The sequence below is a fragment of the Panthera onca genome, chromosome D1 (assembly GCF_046562875.1).
Source record: "Panthera onca isolate mPanOnc1 chromosome D1, mPanOnc1 haplotype 2, whole genome shotgun sequence".
Lineage (NCBI taxonomy): Eukaryota > Metazoa > Chordata > Mammalia > Carnivora > Felidae > Panthera > Panthera onca.
The window spans coordinates 48,689,832-48,714,478 of NC_138348.1; the positions used below are offsets into that span (position 1 = coordinate 48,689,832).

Consider the following 24,647-nt stretch of genomic DNA (forward strand, 5'->3'; position numbering starts at 1 on the left):
CAACTGAGCCACTGAATCACACAGGTGCCCCTGAAATGGTTGTTTTTAAGCCACTAACTTTTGTGCTGTTGTTTTTACACAGCAATAGATAAGAGAAATTCTGGTTCATAGCAAGTGCTATGTAACTATTAGCTAATATCAATGTTATTATTTTTTTTAAGTTTATTTATTTAGGGAGAGAGAGAGCATGCATGAGCCAGGAAGGGTCAGAGAGGGAAAGAGAATCTCAAGCAGGCTCTGCACTGTCAGTGCAGAGCCCTGCACAAGACTTGATCTCACCAACCATGAGGTCATGACCTGAGCCGAAACCCAAGAGTCAAACATTTAACCAACTTGAGCCACAGAGGTACCCCCTTGATGTTATTATTATGTAGCTCTTTGATACCAAGTTTTGACATCCAGATATGATCAGTGAAGGGCTGTTATACGTGCTTGGATGAGGGGAACAACATTAATTAAACAATATTTTATTAACTTTGCAGTAGAATATGGCTTAAAAGAAATATTGATTAGTGCAAGAGAAGTTTTTTTCAATATTAATTTATTATCAAATTGGCTAACACACGTTGTGTAAAGTGTGCTCTTGGTTTGGGGGGTAGATTCCTGTGGTTCATCGCTTACACACAACACTCAGTGCTCATCCCAACTAGTGCCCTCCTCAATGCCCATCACCCATTGTCCCCTCTCCCTCATCCCCTCATCAACCTTCAGTTTGTTCTCTGTATTTAAGAGTCTCTTATGGCTTGCCTCCCTCTCTCTCTGTAACTATATTTTTACCCTTCCCTTCCCCCATGGTCTTCTGTTAAGAGAAGATATTTTTAAGAACTGTTTTGGAAGTTTCACAAAAATAAAACACAATACATTGACATGCCAATCAGTGGTCTCATCATGCTAAATTACTTTATATTGCAAATACCTGCTGAAGTATGCAATTGTATACTTTCTGTGATTCAGGATATTAGGTCGCCATTAATAACTCTTGGTCTTCCTTGTGGTTAAGTCGAAATTTTACTGGCTTCATCCCAATACCTGTGAAATTTGATAGCAGATTTTCTCTGGAATAACAATGAAAGCACTAATTCGTAATTCTCAAAGTTTAACAAAGAACGAAGAGGTTTGTTTTTGCTCAGACAAGCCCTAGAATGCTGTTTCCGTAGGCTCTCTGTCTGCTGTTTGCATTTTTGCTATCTCTCTCAAGTTAAGAAGGCATTTGTATTAGACCAGAATTTTTATCTATTTACTAAATAACTGATTTCACAATTGCATGTTTGATGGCTTGACTCATTATGTTATAAAGATCTGTGGTTTTATAAGGAAATCAGTAGAAAGACAACACATTTTGCTTTACTGTTTTTCTTACAAAATAAATTCATTTATTTAATTGGGGTTGGGGGGGATTGCAGGGACTATACTTGGCCAACACTAAAGTCTGTTATCATCTCCATCCAAGAAAGTTAACTGAAGCTGACTTGACTTCTGGGAAGTGCGTTGTAGCTGACATCTGGGTGTGCCCCATACCAAAGTGTTATCATGAGAGATTGATTGGTCCATCAGGAATGGAATTTGAATCCCCTCAAAGGACTGAATAAAACAAAATTATCTGGACTATATTACCTTTTTTGGAGTTAATAAACTTTACTTTTTTACAACATAACTCTCTCTGTTAGTGGGATGCTGTGTCACAATTGTCAGTTACTTATTCTTCCTACCGTAACTATATACTATTCCAGTAACTTCATCCCAATGTTTTAAACCTTGTACATGACAGTACATTATAGAATTACCATCATAGCCCCCCACCCCAGCAGCATGCTAAACACATCTTTGATGCTCTGAAAAATGTTCTTAGTTATAGCATAATATATCCTTAGGTACCTATGCTGTGCAAACCCTTCTATCCAAATGCAAATCTAATTTTTTTTTAATCATTGCTTACTTCTTTTATCTGTCACCCTGCTTTTCTTTTGGGTCTTGAGAAAAATGAGATTCTAATCCAAAAATGCTTTAAGAATGCTTACTGTGCTATAAAAGGCAAAGAAGCACTAGTATCTTTATATTTATGATTGACATGTATATAATCTTAAAACACCATTGACTCCAGATCTTTTTATTTTTCATGGTGAACACTTGCCAAAGGTAGGAAAAAGATTAAGGCATGCATCTCATAGAATGAATGTAAATAATTGCAAATATTTCCTATTCCTTCTCCTACTTAAATTTGAAAATCAAAGTTCTTGTAATCTAGTCATTGATAAAAATGTTGAAAAGGGCAGAACTTCATAGCAGGCTACTTGACACTTCCTTTTAGGATAGTGTCACTGTATTTAGTCATTAGATGTTGAAGATGTAACGGTAAGATAATTTGGAATCAAATGCCTAGAATTGTTGTATAGGAGCCAAAATATAACATGTGCTCTGGAGTCGAAATATAACATGAAGACAGAGTTTAGAGATAAAGAGGAATGATAGTTTTATTATTTTGCCAGGCAGAGGAAGTTGCAGCAGGCTAATGCCTTCAAAACTGTAGACTTGCTCTGGGTAAAAGACTTGAGGGGTTTTGTAGGAAAATACAGGATCTGGGAGGTTTGGATAGGAATCAGGTTCGTGCTGCCAACCCTGTTCATTATGTCTTCAAGGTGGTCCCATGACTAGAGCCATCTGAATCTCGTTATTAAGTATGCATTGAAATCAGTGAGAAGTCAATATGGAAATGGAGTTCATGGAGCAAAGGATTCTAGAGAAAAACAAGTGAAAGGGAGGGAGAGGTTTCAAGAATGAGGAAGAGAAAATTTTGTTCAGTTTGGTTCGGGCAAGACTTGCTAAAGCATTAATGTGTCCATTTTAATTTCCATCCATCTTTACATTTCTATAGCAGTTTCAGAATGTCATATTAAGGAGTTTAGACTAATATCATTTTCTAGTCACAAAGAAGTATACAATAGCATACTCTTGAATAAGGCAGTGATGTGATTGTGTTTCAGAAACTTACAATGGTGTGGAAGAGGTTCAGGAGGATTTAGAGGTTGGAGGAACAGAGGCCACATAGTAGGCTAGTATGACAGACAAATGTTGATTACAGTACTTAGGGAGAGATCCACATGGAAAGTTATCTATAGCATGTTTCGCTTAAGCAGGGGTTACAAACTAATTGCCTACAGAAGCCAACAAATAATGCAAATAGTTAAACAGGTCAAAGGAAGAACAAGTCTAATGAGGGCAGCCCCCACTCTGCCCCATCAGTTGTCACCTGGCAGGAATGCAGGAACATTGTTACCACATCTTTCAGTTTTTCAAGAGAAGCTGGAAGTTTAGCCTTTAAATAGAATCTCTTCATTTGTAAATGTTGGCTTAATTTAAAAAAAAATTCTAGATGGCTAAAAAAAAAAGCAAACAAAAACATCTACAGCCAGAAGCAGCTAGTAGTAGGATGCCAGCTTTTACAGCCTGTAGCTTTTAGTTTCTTCTGGCTGTGATTCTTGTTGTGTAGTATGGTAAGGAAAAGACCTAAGGATAGGAATTAGAAAATTTCTGGTGAAGTACAGTCTGATAACATAACTGAGAAAAGAATGGCAAATGCAAAACTCATGACTCTCTTTGTGGGTAGCAAAAGCCAAGATTTTATTAACAACTTGTCCCTAAAGAGCACTTTATAAATAGATTGCTCTGTTTAGGTTAATTTTGCTTAGGTAGCATTGTTTCCTTCCTATTAGTCAGCATTGTTAGCATTTTTGAGAAATCATGGATTTGATGGAGACTTGTGGAGGAGCTGCTGAATTACAGAAGTTATTACAGCAAAATAAATTATGTGGTGCTATAAATACTTGACTCAGTGACTCAGCAAATTCCCTTTATGTCCAAAAGGAAACATGTTGTACCTAACTCATGAGGTCTGTTTTTAATTTCTTCAGCTTCGCAGTTGTTCCTGTTTGTCACTGATAGATTTTTACATGATGTGAGACACATAAAGATAAAGACATACCACTTTCTGAGGGAGACTTAAGTATTGGGGAAATGAAAGCAGTGGTGGGGGGGACCTTTAGTCATTGGAGTGCTTTTGTATTGATGGCAGGGGATTACCAGGAAGAAGTCAGAGAACCATCTGGGATGGCTGTGAGAAACTAGATAGTTTTATTATACTCTTGGTAACATTTCCAACTAATAAAATTAGAATAAAAATTTTAATGTTAGAAGCAAAACCCTAGAAAATATGTAATTAACTTCTTTAGAATTCAACAATCATTCTATTTAACTCTAACACTCACATTTAAAATACTTTAACCAGACATTTGAGTTGATGCCAAGATGTGCCAGAGATGGTTTCTGCCTTCAAAGACTATTAGGAGAGAGACTATATGTACACAAAATTTGTAAATTATTTATGTTTAATTAAATAATTGTTCGATACTTTGTTTATAAAACCTAGTAAATTGTTGGTCTTTTAGTAAATATTTATTATCATCTGTTAATGAGCAGGCAAAAATAGTACTGTGTAGGAACTGATTTCATACATTTTCTTATAAAACAGTAGAGAATTATTTTTAAAACTCTTTGCATCTTGATTATTTTTTGTAATAAAAATACTAACACTCCTTATTGCTATTAAATAAAGCACAGTGGCAACTAAAATCTGTCAAAAACTCTTCCATCCTATATAATTCTGAAAGGTTCTAACCTTTCATTTCAGCATATTCTTGAACAAAAATAGCTAAATGTAAAAATAGAATGAAATAATTATTAAAGAAGTATAAACAAAGTTCCATGTAAGACAGTAGCTTAGTCTGCTTGGACTGCCATAACAAAATACTATAGACCGTGGTTGAAACACAGACATTTATTTTCTCATGGTTCTGGAGGCTAGATATCCAAGATCAAGGTTCCGGCCAATTCAGTTTCTAATTAAGGACTTTCTTTCTGGCTTGCAGCTGCCTTCGTGCTGTCTTTACATGATGTTTCCTCAGTGCATGGATACAGTGAAAAAGAACAGGAGGGAGGGAAAGGGGAAGAGAGAGCACTTTCTGGTATCTGTTCTTAGAATGACTCTAATCCTATCATGTCAGGACACCCACCCCCACTTAGGACCCCGTTTAATTTTAATTACTTCTTTCAAATACACCGCACGGGAAGCTAGGGCTGCAACATAAGAATTTTAGGGGGACACAAACAGTCCATTCATAACAGATAAGAAATAGAGAGGAAGCAACCAGGAAGGCATTTTTGAAAAGGTAGCATTTGAATAGGTCCTTGGAGAATGGGTAGGCTTTTAACCATTAGAGATTGGAAGGAGAGATTCCAAGTGGAAGAAATAGTTTAACCAGTATCATGGCAATGAGGAAGCAAAGAGTATATTCAGCACACAGGAGTCAGCTCTTTCACTTGCAGGATGACATCTACACAAGTGAACAGTACTCAGGAAGTAAAGAGGATGTGGCCAAATTATTTTGTACCTTATAAAACATCATTTTCTGGTTTCAGCACAGCTCTAACTAGTTGTGTGACTTTGGCTATTCCCCTCTACTTATGTGTGTCTCAGCATGCCATTTGTCAATGGAAAAATTATCTCTGGGCTTTCTTTTAATTTAATAAATCTGTACTTCAGAACAAGTAAGCGTTTTTTTTTTTTTAAGGTAACCATTGAGACTTTATTATAGGCTGTGAGATCTAACTTCGAAATGTTATAGCTGCCTTATGACATTAATATGCAAACATGCTAGGATACACAGAAGTGTGTTAAATTATTTCATCACTGAGCAATGGAACACACAGAGTGGAAATTTCAAATTTTGCTTAATACAAAGACAAATGAAATTTTGGTGTGAAATAAAGGATTAGATTTTCTCATTTGAGGGAGGTGTTCTGTGATCTTATGAAATTACTGAGCCTCAATTGTGTACAATTAAGATAAAATCCTCTGGATTTTAAGTAAGCAGTTTAACAAGTATTGTGTGTTTGCGTGTGCCCATATGCTTTCATATTTGTGCTCTTACACCAGCAGATGTGCACACTTCTGCAAGTGTTTTGATGAGAGGCAGAAAAATCTGCAGCCACTTACCAATGTTGAATTGGACTCCTCCCACCTCTGCATGAATTGGGAACCTTTTTCTGCATATTCCAGGGAGAGAATATGGACCTCCCAGGGAGAGTTGACCAGGCAAATTAAGCAAATACTTGGTTTCTCCAACCTTGTTCCATGCCCTTTTTCAATTTCATTGACTCTTTTATTTTCCCCTGCCTTGGACTTCTGATTCTTTCATGACTGCCTTTTCTGCCTTCTTTCAATTCATTTGTAGGCACCTGGGTAAGGAAGCCATAGACTCATAGGGTTATTTCCTTTTGAGTAGGAACTAGACCTTAAGCTATAGGAATGAAACATGAACAGTAAAATTCTATACAATAAATGGACATAGAGCCTGGGGATAGGGATAGGGAGATGATTTTGTGGTGTTCCTTAAAGCCTTAGGAATGGAAAATGATCCCTTGGGGCTTAAAGAACATCTTCAGTCCTAGAACAGTTTAATCTAGCTTTACAACTATTTATTCTTAACCCTGGACCTGTCTTGGTTATTTTTAGCCAAATAATTACTACTATTTACTTATTTTCTAGAATTCTAGGTTAGTTGTGAGCAAACTTGGATAACTTTGACCCAATCTGTATGATTCAGTAGATAATTCTTCTTTCTGTGAAACAGCTCCTAGGTCAACAGCTTGTTCCTCATTGCAGAGGCTTAGTTTTAATGAGTCTTTACAACCTAAATAAGAAGCAGGAGAACTAAAGTTGAAGAAGAATTGTTTTCCTCAACAACAGCATATTTCTTTTCAAGAAATACATTTTCTTTCCCCACTATATATAGTCAGCTTATAATACTAAGTTTTGCTTCTCAAAAATAGGTTGGTCTACCTTTTTCACATACACATCCAAGTCAAGAAGGTGTTATCTTCATAATGAACTTAAGCTAGAGCTTAGGTGACTCACCTGAGAATATTCTATCAGTCAGAAACTATTCAAGGTCCAACCCCGGTATTTACTGCTCTGTGGCCTCCACTTTGCGGAGGCACCACCTTAATGAATCACACTGGCTGTCTGTCACTCATTCTCTCACAACCACAGTTTCAAAATAAAACCTTGGAAAATGGAGGCACTGAAGTAACAGTTGCAGTTACTTCACCCACTGTTGACTGTTCTATGGATGCAACCTACAATTTGAGTCTTTATTTGGTCGTTGACAAAGGCCTTAAATTTTTGAGTCAAAACTTCAGTAAAATTAAGAAATTTAGGCCCTAAGATGTTGATTCTGTTGTTTATAGGAAATGCTTTCAAGACTTACTTTGCTTTTCATAGTTCTAACAAAATAATTTAATGTGTGTGTGTTTTGGGGGGGTGGGGTTTTTTGGGTGGTTTTTTGTTTGAGGTTTTTGTTTTGTTTTTTTCTTTTTTTTTTTTTTTTCTCTCTGGAAAAGTTGAGTAGATGGAAACTATGAAAGGAAAAGATGTACTACAAAATTGTAAGTCAATAGTTCTGTGGTTTCTGCTTTCATCTAGTAAAAAGAAGAAAATAGTATAAGGAAGAAGTTCATTTTTCTTAGATTATTGGTAGTAAAATTCAAGTTAAAAATCAGAGTTTGCTAATTGTGTTTTTCCTCTAGATTCTCTTTCTCATCAGAATAATCTCTCAAATAAAGATAATATCTAAATTTAATCAGAAGTTTTAACTGTTAAGTTTAATCATGCAAGGAAAGAAATGTGCACTTTCAGGGGATTCACCTTTGTAGTTTTATCCTGATACAGTAGTGACCTGTTACATGTATGTTAGAGCTGGATGGCCATAGTCAGCTTTTTAGGTGCCTAGCCTGCCTTGCTGCCTCTGCAGGCCACTAAAACTGCTTACTGTTTTACCCAAGCAGGTGCTTAATTTTTCCAGCATATCCATGACTTCCCACATAGGCTTTTAGCTAGTGTACTATTACCTTGTACAACTATGCTACTGCCTGCACTATGTCTTTGAACCCCTGGCTGCTGCTTTTTATTAAATAGATATTAAGTGTCAGGTTGCTCTGCTAAGTGTTTTACATATTGAATCTTGCCACCCCCATGGGGCAGAGCTACCCTTAAATGAAGTTAGCACAGTATACCATAATCTTAGCTTTGCTTCCGTAATGTATCTTCTGAATTATCAGACAGTGGTAATGACTACAGCTACCATTCATAACTAAGCTTATTTTTTTTTCTTTTTTACTGTGGTAAAACATACATAACATAAAATTTACCATCCTGACCATTTTTAAGTGTACAGTCCAGTGGTATTAAAGACATCCACATTGATGTGCAACCACTGTCACCATACATCCCCATAACTCTTCTCAAGTCGTAAAACTGAATTTCTGTACCTATTAAACAATAATTCCCCATTCTTCTTCCCCCAGCCCCTGGCAACTACCATTATACTTTTTGTCTTTACGATTTTGACTACTCTAAGTACCTCATGTCAGTGGAATCATACAGTATTTGTCTTTCTGTAACTGGCTTATTTCACTAATCATAGTGTCCTTAAGGTTTATACATGTTACAGCATATTTCAGAATTTCCTTCCATTTTAAGGCTGAGTAATATTCCATTAGTATGTGTATATCACATTTTGCTTATCCATGTATCCAGTCGATGGACACTTATGTTTCTTCCACAGTTTAGCTATTGTGAATAATGCCACTATGAACATGGGTATACAAATATCTTTTTGAGACTCTGCTTTCAATTCTTTTGAAGTAGAAGTGTTAGATCGTATGGTAATTCTTTTTCTAAGTTTTTGAGAAACCACAATATTGTTTTCCACAGTAGCTATACCATTTTACATTCCCACCAGCGATACACAAGACTTCCTCTTCTTTATTTCCTCACCAGCACTTGTTATTTTCTGGTGTTTTTTTCTAGTTTTATTGAGAAATAATTGACATATTTCACTGTACCAGTTTAAGATATATAACATGATTTTTTATTTATGCATTTTTAAAATTTTTGTAATGGAAGGATGGTTGAATAAATGTTACATTAGTGTCAGATGTACACACAGTGATTCAGCATGTCTGCACATTATGCTGTGCACACCACAAGCATAGCCACCATCTGTCAGCATATAACTCTATTACAATACCATTGACTATATTCCTTATGCTGTGTCTATTATCCCCATGACTTTCATTCCATAACTGGAATTCTCTATCTCCCATTCCCCTTCACCCATTTTACCCATCCCTCCCACCCTATTTTCTGGCTTTTTTTTTTTTAATAGTACCTATCCTAATGGGTGTGAGGTGGTATTTCGTTGTAGTTTTGATTTGCATTTGCCTTATGATTAGTGATGTTCAGCATCTTTTCATATGCTTATTGGCCATTTGTTTATCTTCTGTGAAGAAATGTCCACTCAAGTCCTTTGTCCATTTTTGAATCAGGGTGGGGTTTGTTATTTTTAGTCTTAGAAGTTCTCTGTATATTCTGAATATTAATCAGAACGTGATTTATAATATTTATCAGAATATGGTTATCATGTATATGATTTGCAAATACTTTCTCCCATTCTGTGGGTTGCCTTTTTACTCTGCAAGTAGTGTGTTTGGGTGCACAAAATCTTTATTATTTCTTTTTTTCTTTTTAAGTGTACTTAGAGAGAGAGAGAGCACAAGGAGGGGAGAGGCAGAGAGAGAGCACAAGCAGGGAGAGGCAGAGAGAGAGGGAGAGAGAGAGAATCTCAAGCAAGCTCTGCATTGTCAGCGTGGAGCCCAACACGGGGCTCAAACACATGAACCATGAGATCATGACCTGAGCCAAAACCAGGAGTCAGACACTTAACTGACGGAGCCACCAGGCGCCCCTTTGGATGCCAAAAATTTTTAATTTTCATGAAGTACTATTTGTCTGTTTTTCCTTTTGTTGTTATGCCTTTAGTGTCCTATCCAAGAAATCATTGCCAAATACTATGTCCTAATATTTTTATACTGTACTAATCCCCCCACTTTAGACCTTAGTGGCACACTATAAAAATTGCTTTATAGTGATTGCTTCAGATCACTGAAAATACACCCCAAGTCCTAGAAAGGTAGTTTTCCCTTAATCTCTGATAAAGTGGAATCCAAGAAGTATGAGCTATTTTCAGAGTGGCTACCCTATTATTTTTATCTAGGAACAATATTCATTTTCATCAATGGATAAATAAAGGTTACTTTAGAACATGTGCTATTTGGAGGCGCCTGGGTGGCTCAGTCAGTTAAGCAGCTGACTTCAGCTCAGGTCATGATCTCATGGTCCGTGAGTTCGAGCCCTGCGTCGGGCTCTGTGCTGACAGCTCAGAGCTTGGAGCCTGTTTCAGATTCTGTGTCTCCCTCTCTCTGACCCTCCGCCGTTCATGCTCTGTCTCTCTCTGTCTCAAAAATAAATAAACGTTAAAAAAATTAAAAAAAAAAAAAAAAAAAGAACATGTACTATTTGGAGTAAATATATAGCCTCTGTATTTGTCACTTCATCTCTGGAATCTGCCAAGCCAAAAGGGCCTGGGCATTAGAACCATTAATTCATGCCTCTTCCACCCTCACTCATTACACCATTGCCTTGTTTTGAATTTGCAACTGTCCCACTTGCTGGTTATAATGTATTATCCTTTTAATATATGCTAGATTTGATTTGCTAAAATTGTGTTTAGAATTTTTGCATCTGTATTCATGCAGCATATTGATATAATTTTGTAATGTCTTCTGGTTTTTTAATCAGAGATAACACACTCATAGAATGAGTTGAAAGGTATACAGTCTTCTTTAATTATTTGGAAGAGTTTGTGTTGAATTGGTGCAAGTTCCTTCTTAAATGTTTGAGAGAGTTTTTAGTGGAGCCATTTGTGTTGGGGGCTTTCTTTGTGAGAAGACTTTTTACTACAATTTCAATGTCTCTAATAGATAGGAGCCTATTCAAGTTATGTTTCCTCTTGAGTGAGGTTTGGTAGTTTATTTCTTAAGGAGTTTGTCCATTTCATCTAAGTAGTCAATATTGTTGACATAAAGTTGTTCATATTTCTTTATGATTTGTTTTAAATATCTGTAGAATCTTTAGTAATGTTACTTGGTAATTTTGTCTTTATTTCTAATCAGTCTGGCTAAAGGTTTATTAATTTTATGAATCTCAAAGAACCAGCTTTTGGTTTTATTGGTATTTTTTACTTTTCTATTTTCTGTTTCACTGATGATTGCTGTAACCTTAATTCCTTTCTTTTGCTTGCTTTGACTTTAATTTGCTTTTTTTTTTTTCTTCTAATTTTTCTAAGTATAAGCTGAGGCCATTGATTTGAGACAATTCTTCTTTTCTCTCACAGGCATTTAGTGCTGTAAATCTTCCCCAAAGAAATGGTTAGTGCCATCCCACAAATTCTGATATGTTTCACTTTCATTTAGTGCAAAGTATTTCCTAATTTCCCCTTTTATTTCTTCTTTGATCCATGAATCATTTAGTTTCTATATTTGGAGATTTTTCTAGCTAACTTTCTATTATTGATTTCTTTTTTTTTTTTTTATTTAAATTCAAGTTAGTTAACATACAGTGTAGTATTGGTTTTGGGAGTAGAATCCAGTGATTCATCACGTACATATGACACCCAGTGCTCATCCCAACAGGTGCCCTCCTTAATGCCCATCACCCAGTTAGCCCATCTCCCTATTCACCTCCCCTCTAGCAACACCCAGTTTGTTCTCTGTATTTAAGAGTTTCTTATGATTTGCCTACCTCTGATTTTATCTTATTTTTCCTTCCCTTCCCCTATGTTCATCTATTATGTTTCTTAAATTCCACATATGAGTGAAATCATATGATATTTGTCTTTCTCTGCCTGGTTTATTTCGTTTAGCATAATACACTTCTAATTTAATTCCATTTTGGTCAGAGAATATATTTTGTGTGATTTGAATCCCTTTAAAAAATACATATGTATATTTTAATTTTTTAATTTTATTTAAATCCAAGTTAGTTAACATGTACTGTAATAATTATTTCAGGAGTAGAATTTAGTGATTCATCACTTGCATATAGTACCCAGTGCTCATCCCAACAAGTGCCCTCCTTAAGATTTATTTTATCACCCACAATGCAGGTTTTCTTAGTAAATGTTTTGTATGCATTTGAAAAGCATGGATATTTTGCTATTGTGCTATTAAAAAATCAAATCAGATTAAGTTAGTTGATAGTATATCCTTCCTGATTATTTTTTTCTTACATTTCTAGTATTTAGAGAGATTAAAATCTCCAACTATAGTTGTGTATTTATTTCTCCTTGCCTTTCTATCAGATTTCATTCATGTATTATAAAGCTTTCTTACTTAATACATAAGTACTTTGGGTTTTATGTCTTCTTGATTAATTCTTTACCATTAGAAAATTATCTTTATTTGCACTAATATTCTTTACTTTGAAATCTAAATCTTCTATTAACATAGCCACTCCAGTTTTCTTTTGAATAGTGTCAGCATACTATATCATTTTTGTCTTTTTTTTAAGTAAACTTGTATTTTAGAGTATTTAAGTAAACTTGTATTTTAGAGTATTTGCACATTTACCAAAAGTTGCAAAGGTAACAGGTAGTTTCCACACATCCTCACCCAGCTCTTCTTGTCAGCAACCTTTTTCTAATGTTTTATTAAGATGTAATTCACATGCCATATACAATTCATCCATTTAAACTATACAATTCAGTGGTTTTTAGATACTTTCTTCCATCACAATCAATTAAAAAATTTTTTTATTTGAGTATAGTTGACACACAGTGTTATTAGTTTCAGGTGTACACCAGAATCAATTTTAAAGCATTTTCATTACCACAAAAAGAAACACCATAGCCATTAGTTGTCACTATCCATTCCACCATTCCCCGAGCCTTGTGCTATCACTAATCTACTTTCTGCCTCTGTGGATTTGCCTGTTCTGGACATTTCATTTGTATGAATGAAATTTTACAACATGTGATCTTTCATGACCAGCTTCTTTCACTTAGCATAATGTTATCAAGTTTCCTCCATGGTATATAGCATGTATCAGTATCTCATATGTTTTATCGCCACATAATATTACATTGCAAGTCTGTACCATATTTATTCATTAACTGATGAATATTTGAGTTGTTTCCATTTTTTAATTAAGATATCATTCATGTACCATAAAATTCACTTTTTTGAAGTGTGAAGGGGGCTTTTCCTTCTCTAAGTAGTGTGGCGTTTCAGCTTATCGGTTCTTCAGAATTTGCTACTGCTTATAAATCCACTTCATGACTTCTAAAATTTTATTAATCTCCCTGATCTCTTGTCTTTTTTCTCATTCTCTTTGCTCTTGTATGTTTTGCCATTTTCTTCTTTTGTGGTCATTTCAGTGGGGTTTGAGGAACAAAAGACTATTCAGTCTGCCACACTTACTATTTTTTTTAATTTTTGAGAGAGAGACAGAGAGAGACAGGGCATGAGTCCGGGGGTGAGCGACAGGGAAGAGAGGGAGACACAGAATACAAAGCAGGTTCCAGGTGCCGAGCTGTCAAAACAGAGGCCAACGTCGGGCTCAAACCCATGAACCGTGAGATCATGACCTGAGCTAAAGTCGGACATTTAACTGACTGAGCCACCCAGGCGCCCCTAATCTGCCATATTTAATAAAAAGAGCCCTTAAAATTATTTTTGAAGAAGGAAAATAAATTGTCAAAATTCTACTACTTTTACTTCATTTTCATTTTGCCTTTTTCCTCCCACTCTTTGTATACTTATAGATACAATCATAGCATATTTGGCTGATTTTCTTAAATGTAGCATAAGTACTTCTTTCATATAAGCATCACCATATAACTACTTTAATGGCAGAATAATATTCTTTGGTGTTAATAATGTTCTGTCATTTACCTAACCTTCCTTCTCCATTGTTAGGCATTAAAACTGCTAACTTTGGAGGGGGTATAGCTATTAAAGATAATGCCATAATAAACATTTTTGTTGAGCTTTTAGGGCATTTGCAAGTACACATAGTGAGATCTGTGACTCACCAAATTTCTCAATTTCCTGTGCTGGGACCCACAGATGCTTTTCTTCTTCCATTCCTTTTGTAGTCACACCTCAGAAAAAACACCTTGATGTGTATCTACTCACTTCTTTGCTGACTATGTTCTCCCAATCAGGCCCTTAATCTTCCTGATTTACGGTGCTGTTATAAACAACATTATGAGGTGCATCAGTCTTCACATGTGGAGTTCTTATCTCTCTATATAGATTATAAGCACTTTGTAGACAGAGGTCCCATAGTGCTTGGTATTGAGTTAATGAAAAGCATGAGTTTACAGTAAACACTTATGGATAGATTATTTTGCTTTGTTCCTAAACAGGTTTAAGAATAGTTAAATGTGTTTTAAAATCCATGAGTTCAGGGGTGTCTGGATGGCTCAGTCGGTTAAGTGTCTGACTCTTGATTTTAGCTCAGGTCATGATCTCACAGTACATTGGTTCAAACCTGACATCAGGCTCCGTGCTGACAGTGTGGAACCTGCGTGAGATTCTCTCTCTCCGTCTCTCTCTCTGTCCTTCCCATGTTCTCTCTCTCTCTCTCTCAAAATAAATAAACTTTAAAAATCCATGAGTTCAGAAAAATATGAATAAAAAAAGAAAAACTGGTCAACTGTGATGGATGCTAGAAAATAATGCATTGTTTTTAAAACTGATAAATGAAGGGATAAAATCTTGTATTTATCCGGTACAAATTACATGTTCAGGTCACCAAACAGTTGATGAATAGGAAATTTCTCTTTACAGAAATACTCTAATAAATGAGGAAATGATGCTAGAATGAGAATATCACTATTTGATTATTCCTAATGAGTAATGAATCTAAGCATTGACCATAAACAACCTTTAACATCACAAAAAAGAGACAACCATATATAGAAATACAATCCATGAAGTATTCTTGCCAAACAATCAAGCCTGAATCCCATCAAGCCTCTAGATCCAACTGCCACTTTTCAGGAAATACAGAGGACAAAAGAATATGTCATATGACACCACTGGGATGTAGTCAACAACCACCAGACTAATGGAAACTATTGGATAAATGATCCAGTTTCTTCAACAAATAGATTGCAAGTGAGAGGGAAAATAAGAGAGAGAGGGGCACCTGGGTGGCTCATCAGTAAACCATCCAACTTTTGATTTCACCTCAAGTGAGGATCTCACAGTCATGGGATCGAGCCCTGCATCAGGCTCTGCACTGAGCATGGAGCCTGCTTAATATTTTCTTCTCTCCCCCTCAGTCCCTCTCCCCTGTTTTCATTCTCTCTCTATGTCTCTCTCTCTCTCTCTCTCTCTCTCTCTCTCTCAAAAAAAAAAAAAAAAAGAGAGATAGAGAAAGAGATAGGTGGTAAAGGAACCTATAGATTAAAACTTAACTCAGAGATATAACTAATAGTAATATATGGACCATATTTGGGTCCTTCCTGAATCAAACTAATTGTGAAAAAAAAAAAAAACTTTTAACATTTATAAGGTAGTAAAAAATTCAAAACCTGACTAGCTATCTGATGTTAAAGAATTATTTTTTTAGTAGTGTATTTGTAAAAGACTTGCATGAAATAATTTCTCACTGGAAGAATAGCCAATGTATCAATAACCCCAAAATTTATTTGTACAGAAAACAGTGGGAATTAATTATCATATTTCTTAGGCCCCTCTCAAGTATTTCCAGGCACTATTAAATGGTACTGAAACCAATAATCAAAGTTGACATTTGACATGTGTGATAATGTTTATACACTATTATTTAACATAGCAAAAAGTTGAAAACAATACAAATGTCCATTAACAGGAGCAAGGAAATGCTACATATTCATGTAATGGAATTCCATACCGTAGTTAAATTGTGCAGTAATTACGAAAACAGATTCTGGGTTTGAAACTGTTAAGAAACTGTCTAGGTTTGAATCCAACTCTAGTTCCACCACTTCCTGGCAGTTTTCTTTTGGGTAAGATACTTGACTCTCTGTGCCTCAGTTCTTTCACCTCTAAAACAGGGGTAAAAATCTCAGTGAATCATAAGGTTGCATAAAGACTAAGTAAGTTGATAAGTGTACATAGTGAAAGATCAGTGTAGATTAGTTTTAATAATAATTATTATATACTATTATTACCTGAATAAGTCTAGCATCATAATATGTGAAAAAACAAACTGCAGAAGAAAACATAATATGGTAATATTTATATATATTTATAAAAACCTGTGTGTGCCTGGGTGGCTCAGTTGGTTAAGCATCTGACTTTGGCTCAGGTCATGATCTCACGGCTTGTGAGTTTGAGCCCCACTATGGGCTCTGTGCTGACAGACAGCTTAGAGCCTGGAGCCTACTACAGATTCAGTGTTTCTCTCTCTCTCTCTCTCTCTCTGCCCCTCCCCCACTTGTGCTCGCTCTTACTCTCTCAAAAATAAATAAACTTTAAAATAAAAATAGAAATAAAGTTTTAAAACCTGTAAAAAAAAAAGGGGGGGGGGTAGGAGATTTGGATCCTATCTTGTATTTTTAAGAATACCAAACCCAGGCAAAGGACTTGACAACAAGCTTGTATTTTGTTCCTACAAATGTCAAAGTCAAAATTGATTTGACATCTGATCTCTTAATATTTTCTCTTAGTATTTACTAAGCAACCTAATACAGAGAATCTTTGGAAGGATAAGTGGTTAGGGGCACCTGGGTAGCCCCTTGATTTTGACTCAGGTCATGATCTCGCGATTCGTGGGTTGAGCTCTACACTGGGCTCTGCACTGATACCACAGAGCCTGCTTGGTATTCTCTCTCTGCTCCTCCCCCGTTTGTGTGTACATGCTCACACGCACACTCTCTCTCTTTCGAAATAGATAAATAGGGACACCTGGGCTCAATCAGTTAAGCGTCCAACTTCAGCTCAGGTCATGATCTCATGGCTCGTGAGTTTGAGCCCCACATATCAGCTCGGAGCCTGGAGCCTGCTTGGGATTCTCTCTCTCTGCCCTTCCCCAGCTTGTGTGTGCGTGCTCACATGCATACTCCCTGTCTTTCAAAATAAATGAATAGGGACGCCTGGGTGACTCAGTCGGTTAAACGTCTGACTTCGGCTCAGGTCATGATCTCACAGCTCGTGAGTTCAAGCCCCACATGTCAGCTCGGAGCCTGGAGCCTGCTTCAGATTCTGTCTCCCTCTCTTTTTTTCCCCTTCCCCACTCATACTCACTCTCTCTCTCAAAAATAAACATTAAAAAGTAAGTAAGTAAGTAAGTAAATAAATAAATAAATAAACTAAAAAAAAAAAGAAAGATAAACGGTTAAGGACTTCAACCCTGTTGTTCCAACTACTGAAATTGGCACATCAGATGAATGTACTGGTGAATGAATGTACTTCTTGTGCAGAAATTGTGTGCCTGAATCTTCTAAGTAATCTGGGAGAGGTTTAGACCATTATGGAATTGAGGTTACTTGCACTAGTCAATCTTAGAGTATAAGGTAGCAGAACAGAAAAAATTATAGTAGATTCTCACAATCACCCTTTTTTTAACTATTTGGATTTACCATTCTGTAAATTGCAATGACTAATGCACACAGTATCCTATATACTATAAGCCACTCTGTTTCTGCCCCTTCTGAGTTATATGTTTACAAAGAGTTTGTTGTGTTTCTTCTCAATTATGTAGTTTAATTAAATATTGCATAAGTCAATGAAATATAAATTGTATACTTTGAGAAGCATCAATAAGGGGTAAAATGAAACCTACAATATAATCCTTGTCAGGCCAGTGTAAAATCATAAAAGTAGTGGTTGGCACCATCCCCAAACTGTGCAATGAAGTATACTTGTATTCCAGCATCAGAGGTAGATTCGAAATACCCAGCAACTTAAACAATAAATATTTGTATTCTGCATTATTCTTTAAGACCATTACATATTTGTGGAATCAATCCTACCAGCTAGCTTTTTTCCTGAAATCTGGTTTCCCTCTACGCCCCCTAACTGGGTCCTTGGGCCTGGAGAACAAGCATGTCTAGCCAGACAGACCTTAGACCGACCCCTCATACTGACATCTTAACCTTCCCCTTGACCAACTCGTCTCTGAAATGATTTGTGTCCATTTATTTAGATTTGAATCTGGCCTGCTGGTTGGTAAGCCTGGTGATTTTATTCTCCATACCCTATCCCATGCTGAATTTCCTTTGAATGCTTTGTGGAAAACAAATGGCATTGTTTATTTAATCTAGTACCTTCAGGGCTATTGTTTTTTTCTAGATAAGGAAGTCAACATATTCTTAAACATCTCATAAAATTGCATGGCAAAATATCACTTGTTTTTTTAGGACAGAACCATAAAAAAATATTAGGAAATATAAAATAAATATTGTTGCCAAAATTGAAGGGAAAGAGAGCTGTCATTTGACAACAGCATTCCCTACCATGACCACCACCACCACCATTGCACTCTCAGTGTGGATTGGGTCTCATGTTTGTACAAAACAAAAGGTCATGAAGTTGGTATATGGGCCAATTTGAGAAACTATCATAGGAAAGTTTTCTCTTCAAAGAAGTTATTAGCGGGAGATAGTTTCATAGATAGGTGCTTATTTTCTTTGTTTACAAATACTACTGTTACAGAAATAGTGAATTGGAGACTCTAAACAATCTCATTGTATCCTTCTCCAGATAATTATAATATAGTTTTGTGGAATATCTCAATTTTTATATCTTACAGAAATGATACTGAACAGCAGAAAACCTTATTTCTCATCCCTTCTACTCAGCTTGCTGTATGACCTCGGGGAAATCCATTTTTTTTTCGTAGGGTCTCGCAAATACACAGTGAAGACATGCAGCATTCACCTTACCACCCAAGACCAGCTAGACTACAAAGCTCCATTTTTGCAGTTCCTATCTAAAGCCCTGATAGAATGTGAGCAGAATAAGGTGCTACTGCCCTCTGCTGGTCATAAGAACACACCTGCCCATCAGTGTGTGGGCTCTCCCATCCTAACAGTGAGGGACACAGTGGCCCTTGCCTGTGGTTGGAAAGACATTGCAGGAAACCACAAGGAAGGAGGAAGGTTTCCTATTTGGAAAAATAATAATAGTTGAAGTATTGGGGAATTAATGATTTATTATGCATATATCAGATGCCATAGCCATGTGTGACTGCCTTGCCACCAAAAAGTATCCTATAATCACTTCCCCCCCACTACAGTGTCTCACCTGGAAACAGTTGTGGGTGCTGATACTTGGAGCCACTGTCACTCTATCTTGGAATATATACAGGCCACTTTTTTTTTGGAAGATTTAGGAGAGTTTTTGCATATTCATTTTTAGTTTATGAATAAATAGGAAGATAGTAATTCATATGTGCCAAGGAAAGTGAATATGCAGCATCAGTAAGAAAAATGCTGAAAAGGAAAGGCAGGGCTTCATTATGCTCTCAGATCCCTAAGGAACTCTGTCAAGTTGTAATAAGAGATCTAAAGTTAATAATAGCTTTTTTGGTGTGTTGATGATCCTAAAAGTACTTTATGTGAGAAACTGATAAGGATTTGCTAAGAGCTCTGTTTTTCTGAGCTCATCTATATTAATTTTGGAACTCTAAAATTTAAAAATTTTAAGAGCTGCTGTTTATTATCTTGCATTTGTAAGAAATGGTGCTGCTTCTGACTATACTTACAGGAAAGGGAACTGAGAATTATGCTTTTATCTTGTTTGAATTTCATGCCTTTAAAATCTTTCTTTTTTTTTTAATGTTTATTTATTTTTGAGAGAGAGGCAGAGCGTGAGCGGGGGAGGGGCAGAGAGAGAGGGAGACACAGAATCCGAAGCAGGCTCCAGGTTCTGAGCTGTCAGCACAGAGCCTGACAAGGGGCTTGAACTCACAAACCATGAGATCATGACCTGAGCTGAAGTCAGACCCTTAACTGACTGAGCCACCCAGGCACCCCTAAAATCCCTTTCAAAATAGGTCTGTGCACTGCTACTGAGATCATTATTAGTCCTTAGAGTGCTGCAGAGCAAAAAAAAAAAAAAAAAAGTGCAACCTACATCCCAAGTATCTACAAGCAGAGTATAGGAGGAACGTGGGATTCACATTGTCTGTGACTTCTGCTTACATACTCCCAGAACCACACACATTTTGCCCAAGATTCCCCAATGGTAGATGGTAACTATGTTTTAAAGGAGTATATAGGCATTATGAAGATCAACAGTGATCCTCTTGCAGCTTCCCTTTGGAGAACTCTTGATTTTTGTTTTACAACCAATCTCAACTTATAGTCACCTGATTGGGAGTTATAGTCAATCATCTCAGCAGCAGTACATAGTCCTAGCTTGAAAGGGACTTACACATGTGATACAGAAATACATAGACTCTCATAGGCAAAATCACAGCCATCCCGCTTCCAACTAAATAGGTGCTACATTTCGTGGTATGCATGGTGCCTATTCCAGTTCTAGGTTTAGTCTGCTCTAGACCAAGAAGGAAATTAGCATGTATTAGAATATCATTTTTACCAGGTATCTTATTCATCTGTTATACATCCCTAAGAAATGAACCAACTTTTGCCAGATAACTCTTATATATATAACCTTAATAGTAATCTTCAGTGTCCAACATTCCAAAAGAAGAGAAGTAATCTTATTAAATTGCTTTAAAAACCTTATCAGAAACCTTAGTCCTAATCATTGAAAACAGATGAACTCAATTCCAAAAAATAAAATGAACAAAAATTGTCTATTGAGAACATTACCTGCTGTTTGCTGAGAAATTATCAATTAAAAAATTTTTGAAATATCTTTAACCTTTAGAGATGAAAGCCAGTAGCTATGGAAAGATTATTTAAATCATTAACTGGAACTGACAATATGAATCACATGTGAAAGTAAAAATACAATGTTAATTAAAATCATACCAGATCCTCAAGGCAGAATATTACTTTGGGAAACAAAACCCTGAAGTGCAGGAAAAAAACAGCAGTGCTAATTAGTACTTAACTTCTTTTATGATGTTTTTTGCAAGACAGTTTGGTATACAAAAAAGAGCAGGGGCTTTGGAACCAAACAAACTTTGGGCTTGAAAATCGTTTTTACTACTTATGTAATTTGTTATTTGGCTTTAGGCAATCACTTAAACCTCCCTGAACTTCTGTTTCCTCTTCCTTAAATTGGCAATAATAAGGTGCATCTTATATTTAGTATTAAGTGAGATATGTAAATATTTATGAAGTGCCTCAAGTGCCTGCAGAGTTAGTTTTCCTTCCTTCTATTGTAAATCACAGAGTAAGGTTTACTCTTACTTTGAAGCCCAGCAGGAAGTCCTGGAAAGGAAGGTTTGGTTTGAGATTACCTTCCCTTGACCAGTCTTGGTTACCAGAAAATGCCATTGAAGTGCAGGACATTCTGCTAGGGAGTATGTGAGGCAGGCAGCAGTCTTGGTGGGGAGGTAATGGGCTAGAGTGACCAGTAGGGAGGGTGTAATTCTTCTTGAGTCCCAAATGCATGACACGCCCTCATTCTGTGTGTAAGGCCACACTGCAGGTTCACTCACATGTTAATTAGTGCCTCCCCCCCCAGCAAAATGTACTCTAAAACCAAGTAGAAAAAAATTTAAATTATCTGAAGCTTTATGTTTAGGTTACGATGGATTTCATTTACATATCCTAATTGTAATAAGAGCTACCAACTCCAAAGTGCCAGGTACTTTTCATACATTCTCTAATTCATATAATAACTTCGATTTCTAGCTGATGCTAAAATGTCTGTGAAGTGACTGAGACCCTAAAGGATTTCATAGGAAGCCCAAAGTTGCCAGCTATAAAATTAATATGTTTAAAAAAAGAAAGGAGAAAAATGAATAGGTTGCTGATTGCTAAGCTTGTACTGCCATAAGGTATTGTTTAGGTAAACCCTTTGATAACATCTATGATCAACCATGACCCCTGTAATTTTCTGAACCTTCATGACTTGGTCAGCCCTGTGATGATATGTATTGTGTGTTCTCACAGAAACTGGCCCCTGGAGTCAGCCAGTTTGCTTACACCTGTGTGCAGGACCACCCCATTTGGACGAATCAGCAATTTTGGGAGACAACCTTCTACAGTGCAGTGCAGGAACAGGTTCGCTCTCTGTATCTCTCAGCCAAGGAAGACAATCATGCCCCATATCTGAAGCAAAAGGTAAGAGAAGAAAGGTGCTGGTGTGGGACTGGGATCTGGCTTCAAGGAAAGCTTATTCAGATATTCCCAGGGCAAAAAGAAACCCAAGCACTTTCTACCAATGCATTTAAGTTTCATTTTAGGGAATCCTGTCGTGACCGTCTTTACTGTGTTGATTTCTGATATTACATTTTTCCATAATAACTTCTTAATATAGTTCTTTAGCATTAGAATTGTTTTATTATATTTTAATAAATAAGAATCCTTTTGAAACAATTATAGGAAGTTGAACAGAAAAAAGAAAATGAAAATACCTGGGCAGATGTCTTTGTGCAATTAACTTTTTGAAGAAATGTCAAATTAAAGTTAAATGACTCTAAAATAAATGTAAAATTCAATAGTTCTTCTCAAAAGTATGTCAGCAATAAGTCTAGTTCTCCTTTTAGGAATATTCTATATGTTTCTACATATTTTATCAGCATCAATTATACTTCAGAAAAATATCAGAATATTTTAAAACAAGAAAATTGTTTTTAATTTGAAAAAGGAGTTTAAATTTTCTGAAATTTTAAAGTGTCATTCACTAAGTGTCTGGTCTTAGGCAATCACTTTACTTCTCTGTGCCTTATTTCCACATTGGTAAAATGAGTAGATAGAATTTTTGTAAGACTTTGATGTATAATACAAGTAAAGGGCACTCAAAAGTGCCTGACACATAGTAAATAATAAATGTTAGAAATTACCAACCTTATTAATTGAACTTAAACCAGGATTAAAGGCTGATTGTCAATGTTGATTCACTTTAAGAGTAATTTTTTAATTTTTTTTTTATTAAGAGTAATTTTTAATTCTACATGCTGGGCTAATACATTACTGATGATCCTTCCCATCACCCTCCATTTTACTTCATTTTTTTAAATTTCAGTGTAATTAACATACATTGTTATATTATTTTCAGGTGTATAATATAGTGATTCGGTAATTCTATATATTCATTACTCAGTGTTCATCACATTAAGTGTACTCTTAATCTCCTTCACCTATTTCACCCATTCCCCCACTCACCTTTCCTCTGGAACCACCACATTGTTCTCTATAGTTAAAGCCTATTTTTTTTGTCTCTTTTTTTCTTTGTTCATTTGTTTTGTTTCTTAAATTACACATATAAGTGAAATCATATGGTGTTTGTCTTTCTCTGACTGACTCATTTCACTTAGCATTTATACCCTCTAGATACATCCATGTTGTTGCAAATGGCAAGATTTCATTCTTTTTTATGGTTGAATAATATATATATATATATACACATATACATACATATATATATGTATGTATGTGTGTGTATACACACACACACACACACACACACACTCACACACACACCATATCTTTATTCATCTGTCAGTGGACACTTGGGTTGCTTCCTAATTTGGCATTATAAATAATGCCAACATATCAATGCATGTATCTTTTCAAATTAGTGTTTTCCTATTCTTTAGGTGAATACCCAGTAGTGGAATTACTGGATCATTACCACCTGTATACCTGTGTCCTAATAATATTTGACTCCCACATTTACAAGGAAATTATCTCTATTTTAAATTTTTTGAAGAACCTTCATTCTGTTTTCCACAGTGGCTGCACTAGTTTCCATTCCCACCAATAGTGCACAAGGGTTGCTTTTTCCCTGCATCCTCGCCAACACTTGTTGTTTCTTACATCACCCCATATTTTAAACTGACCTTGTATTATGTGAGATAAATGAATTTAGATACCTAACAGGAATTACGTAGTAGTATTCAAGTATTTCTATATCTCATGTAATTTTAAACATTATTTGTCTATTCTTGAGTATGATAAGAACAGAATCATTAATAAAAAATAGCTGACATCTCATATTCCAAACTATTATTCTACACTGCTAGTGTGAATTGTTTACTTAATTTAATGTAAAACTCAGATTTTTCTTTCAAAACACCAAATGTACTTGGGTAAGGGGTAACTATAGCAGATGCAAATTAGTTTGAGGTCATGGTCCAGAAATATTTGGGCTGGCATGGTGCTTTTGATAGTTTTTAAAAGCAGATGTAGTGTAACATTGGTATATCTCAAAAGTATTTGTGGAGCAAACACATGTCACTACTTCTCTGTCCTCTTTTCTAAAGAAGTCTCTCTATGATACACAGATTATATACAAGTGAGACTAGGGACACCTGAGTGGCTCAGTCGTTAAAGCATCCGACTTCGGCTCCAGTCACGGTTTCACGGTTTGTGGGTTTGAGCCCCACATCAGGCTCTGTGCTGATAGCTTGGAGCCTGGAGCCTGCTTTGGATTCTGTCTCTCTCTCTCTCTCTCTCTCTCTCTCTCTCCTCTCCCTCTCTCCCCCTCCCCTGCTCACTCTCTGTCTTTCAAAAATAAATAAATGTTAAAAAAAAATTTTTTAAAAACAAGTGAGA

At 36.0% G+C, this 24,647-nt stretch overlaps 1 protein-coding gene across 4 annotated transcripts in view; it reads left to right on the forward strand.

Annotated features, from left to right (window-relative positions):
* The window catches only part of SBF2 (SET binding factor 2), a 490,796-nt gene that overhangs the window by 381,816 nt on the left and 84,333 nt on the right, over positions 1–24,647 (forward strand). For all 4 annotated transcript variants that reach the window (XM_060605981.3, XM_078433202.2, XM_060605979.3 and 1 more), the window contains exon 18: positions 22,041–22,211. In XM_060605981.3, coding sequence (XP_060461964.2) covers positions 22,041–22,211 — 171 coding nt within the window. The remainder of the gene's footprint in view (positions 1–22,040; positions 22,212–24,647) is intronic.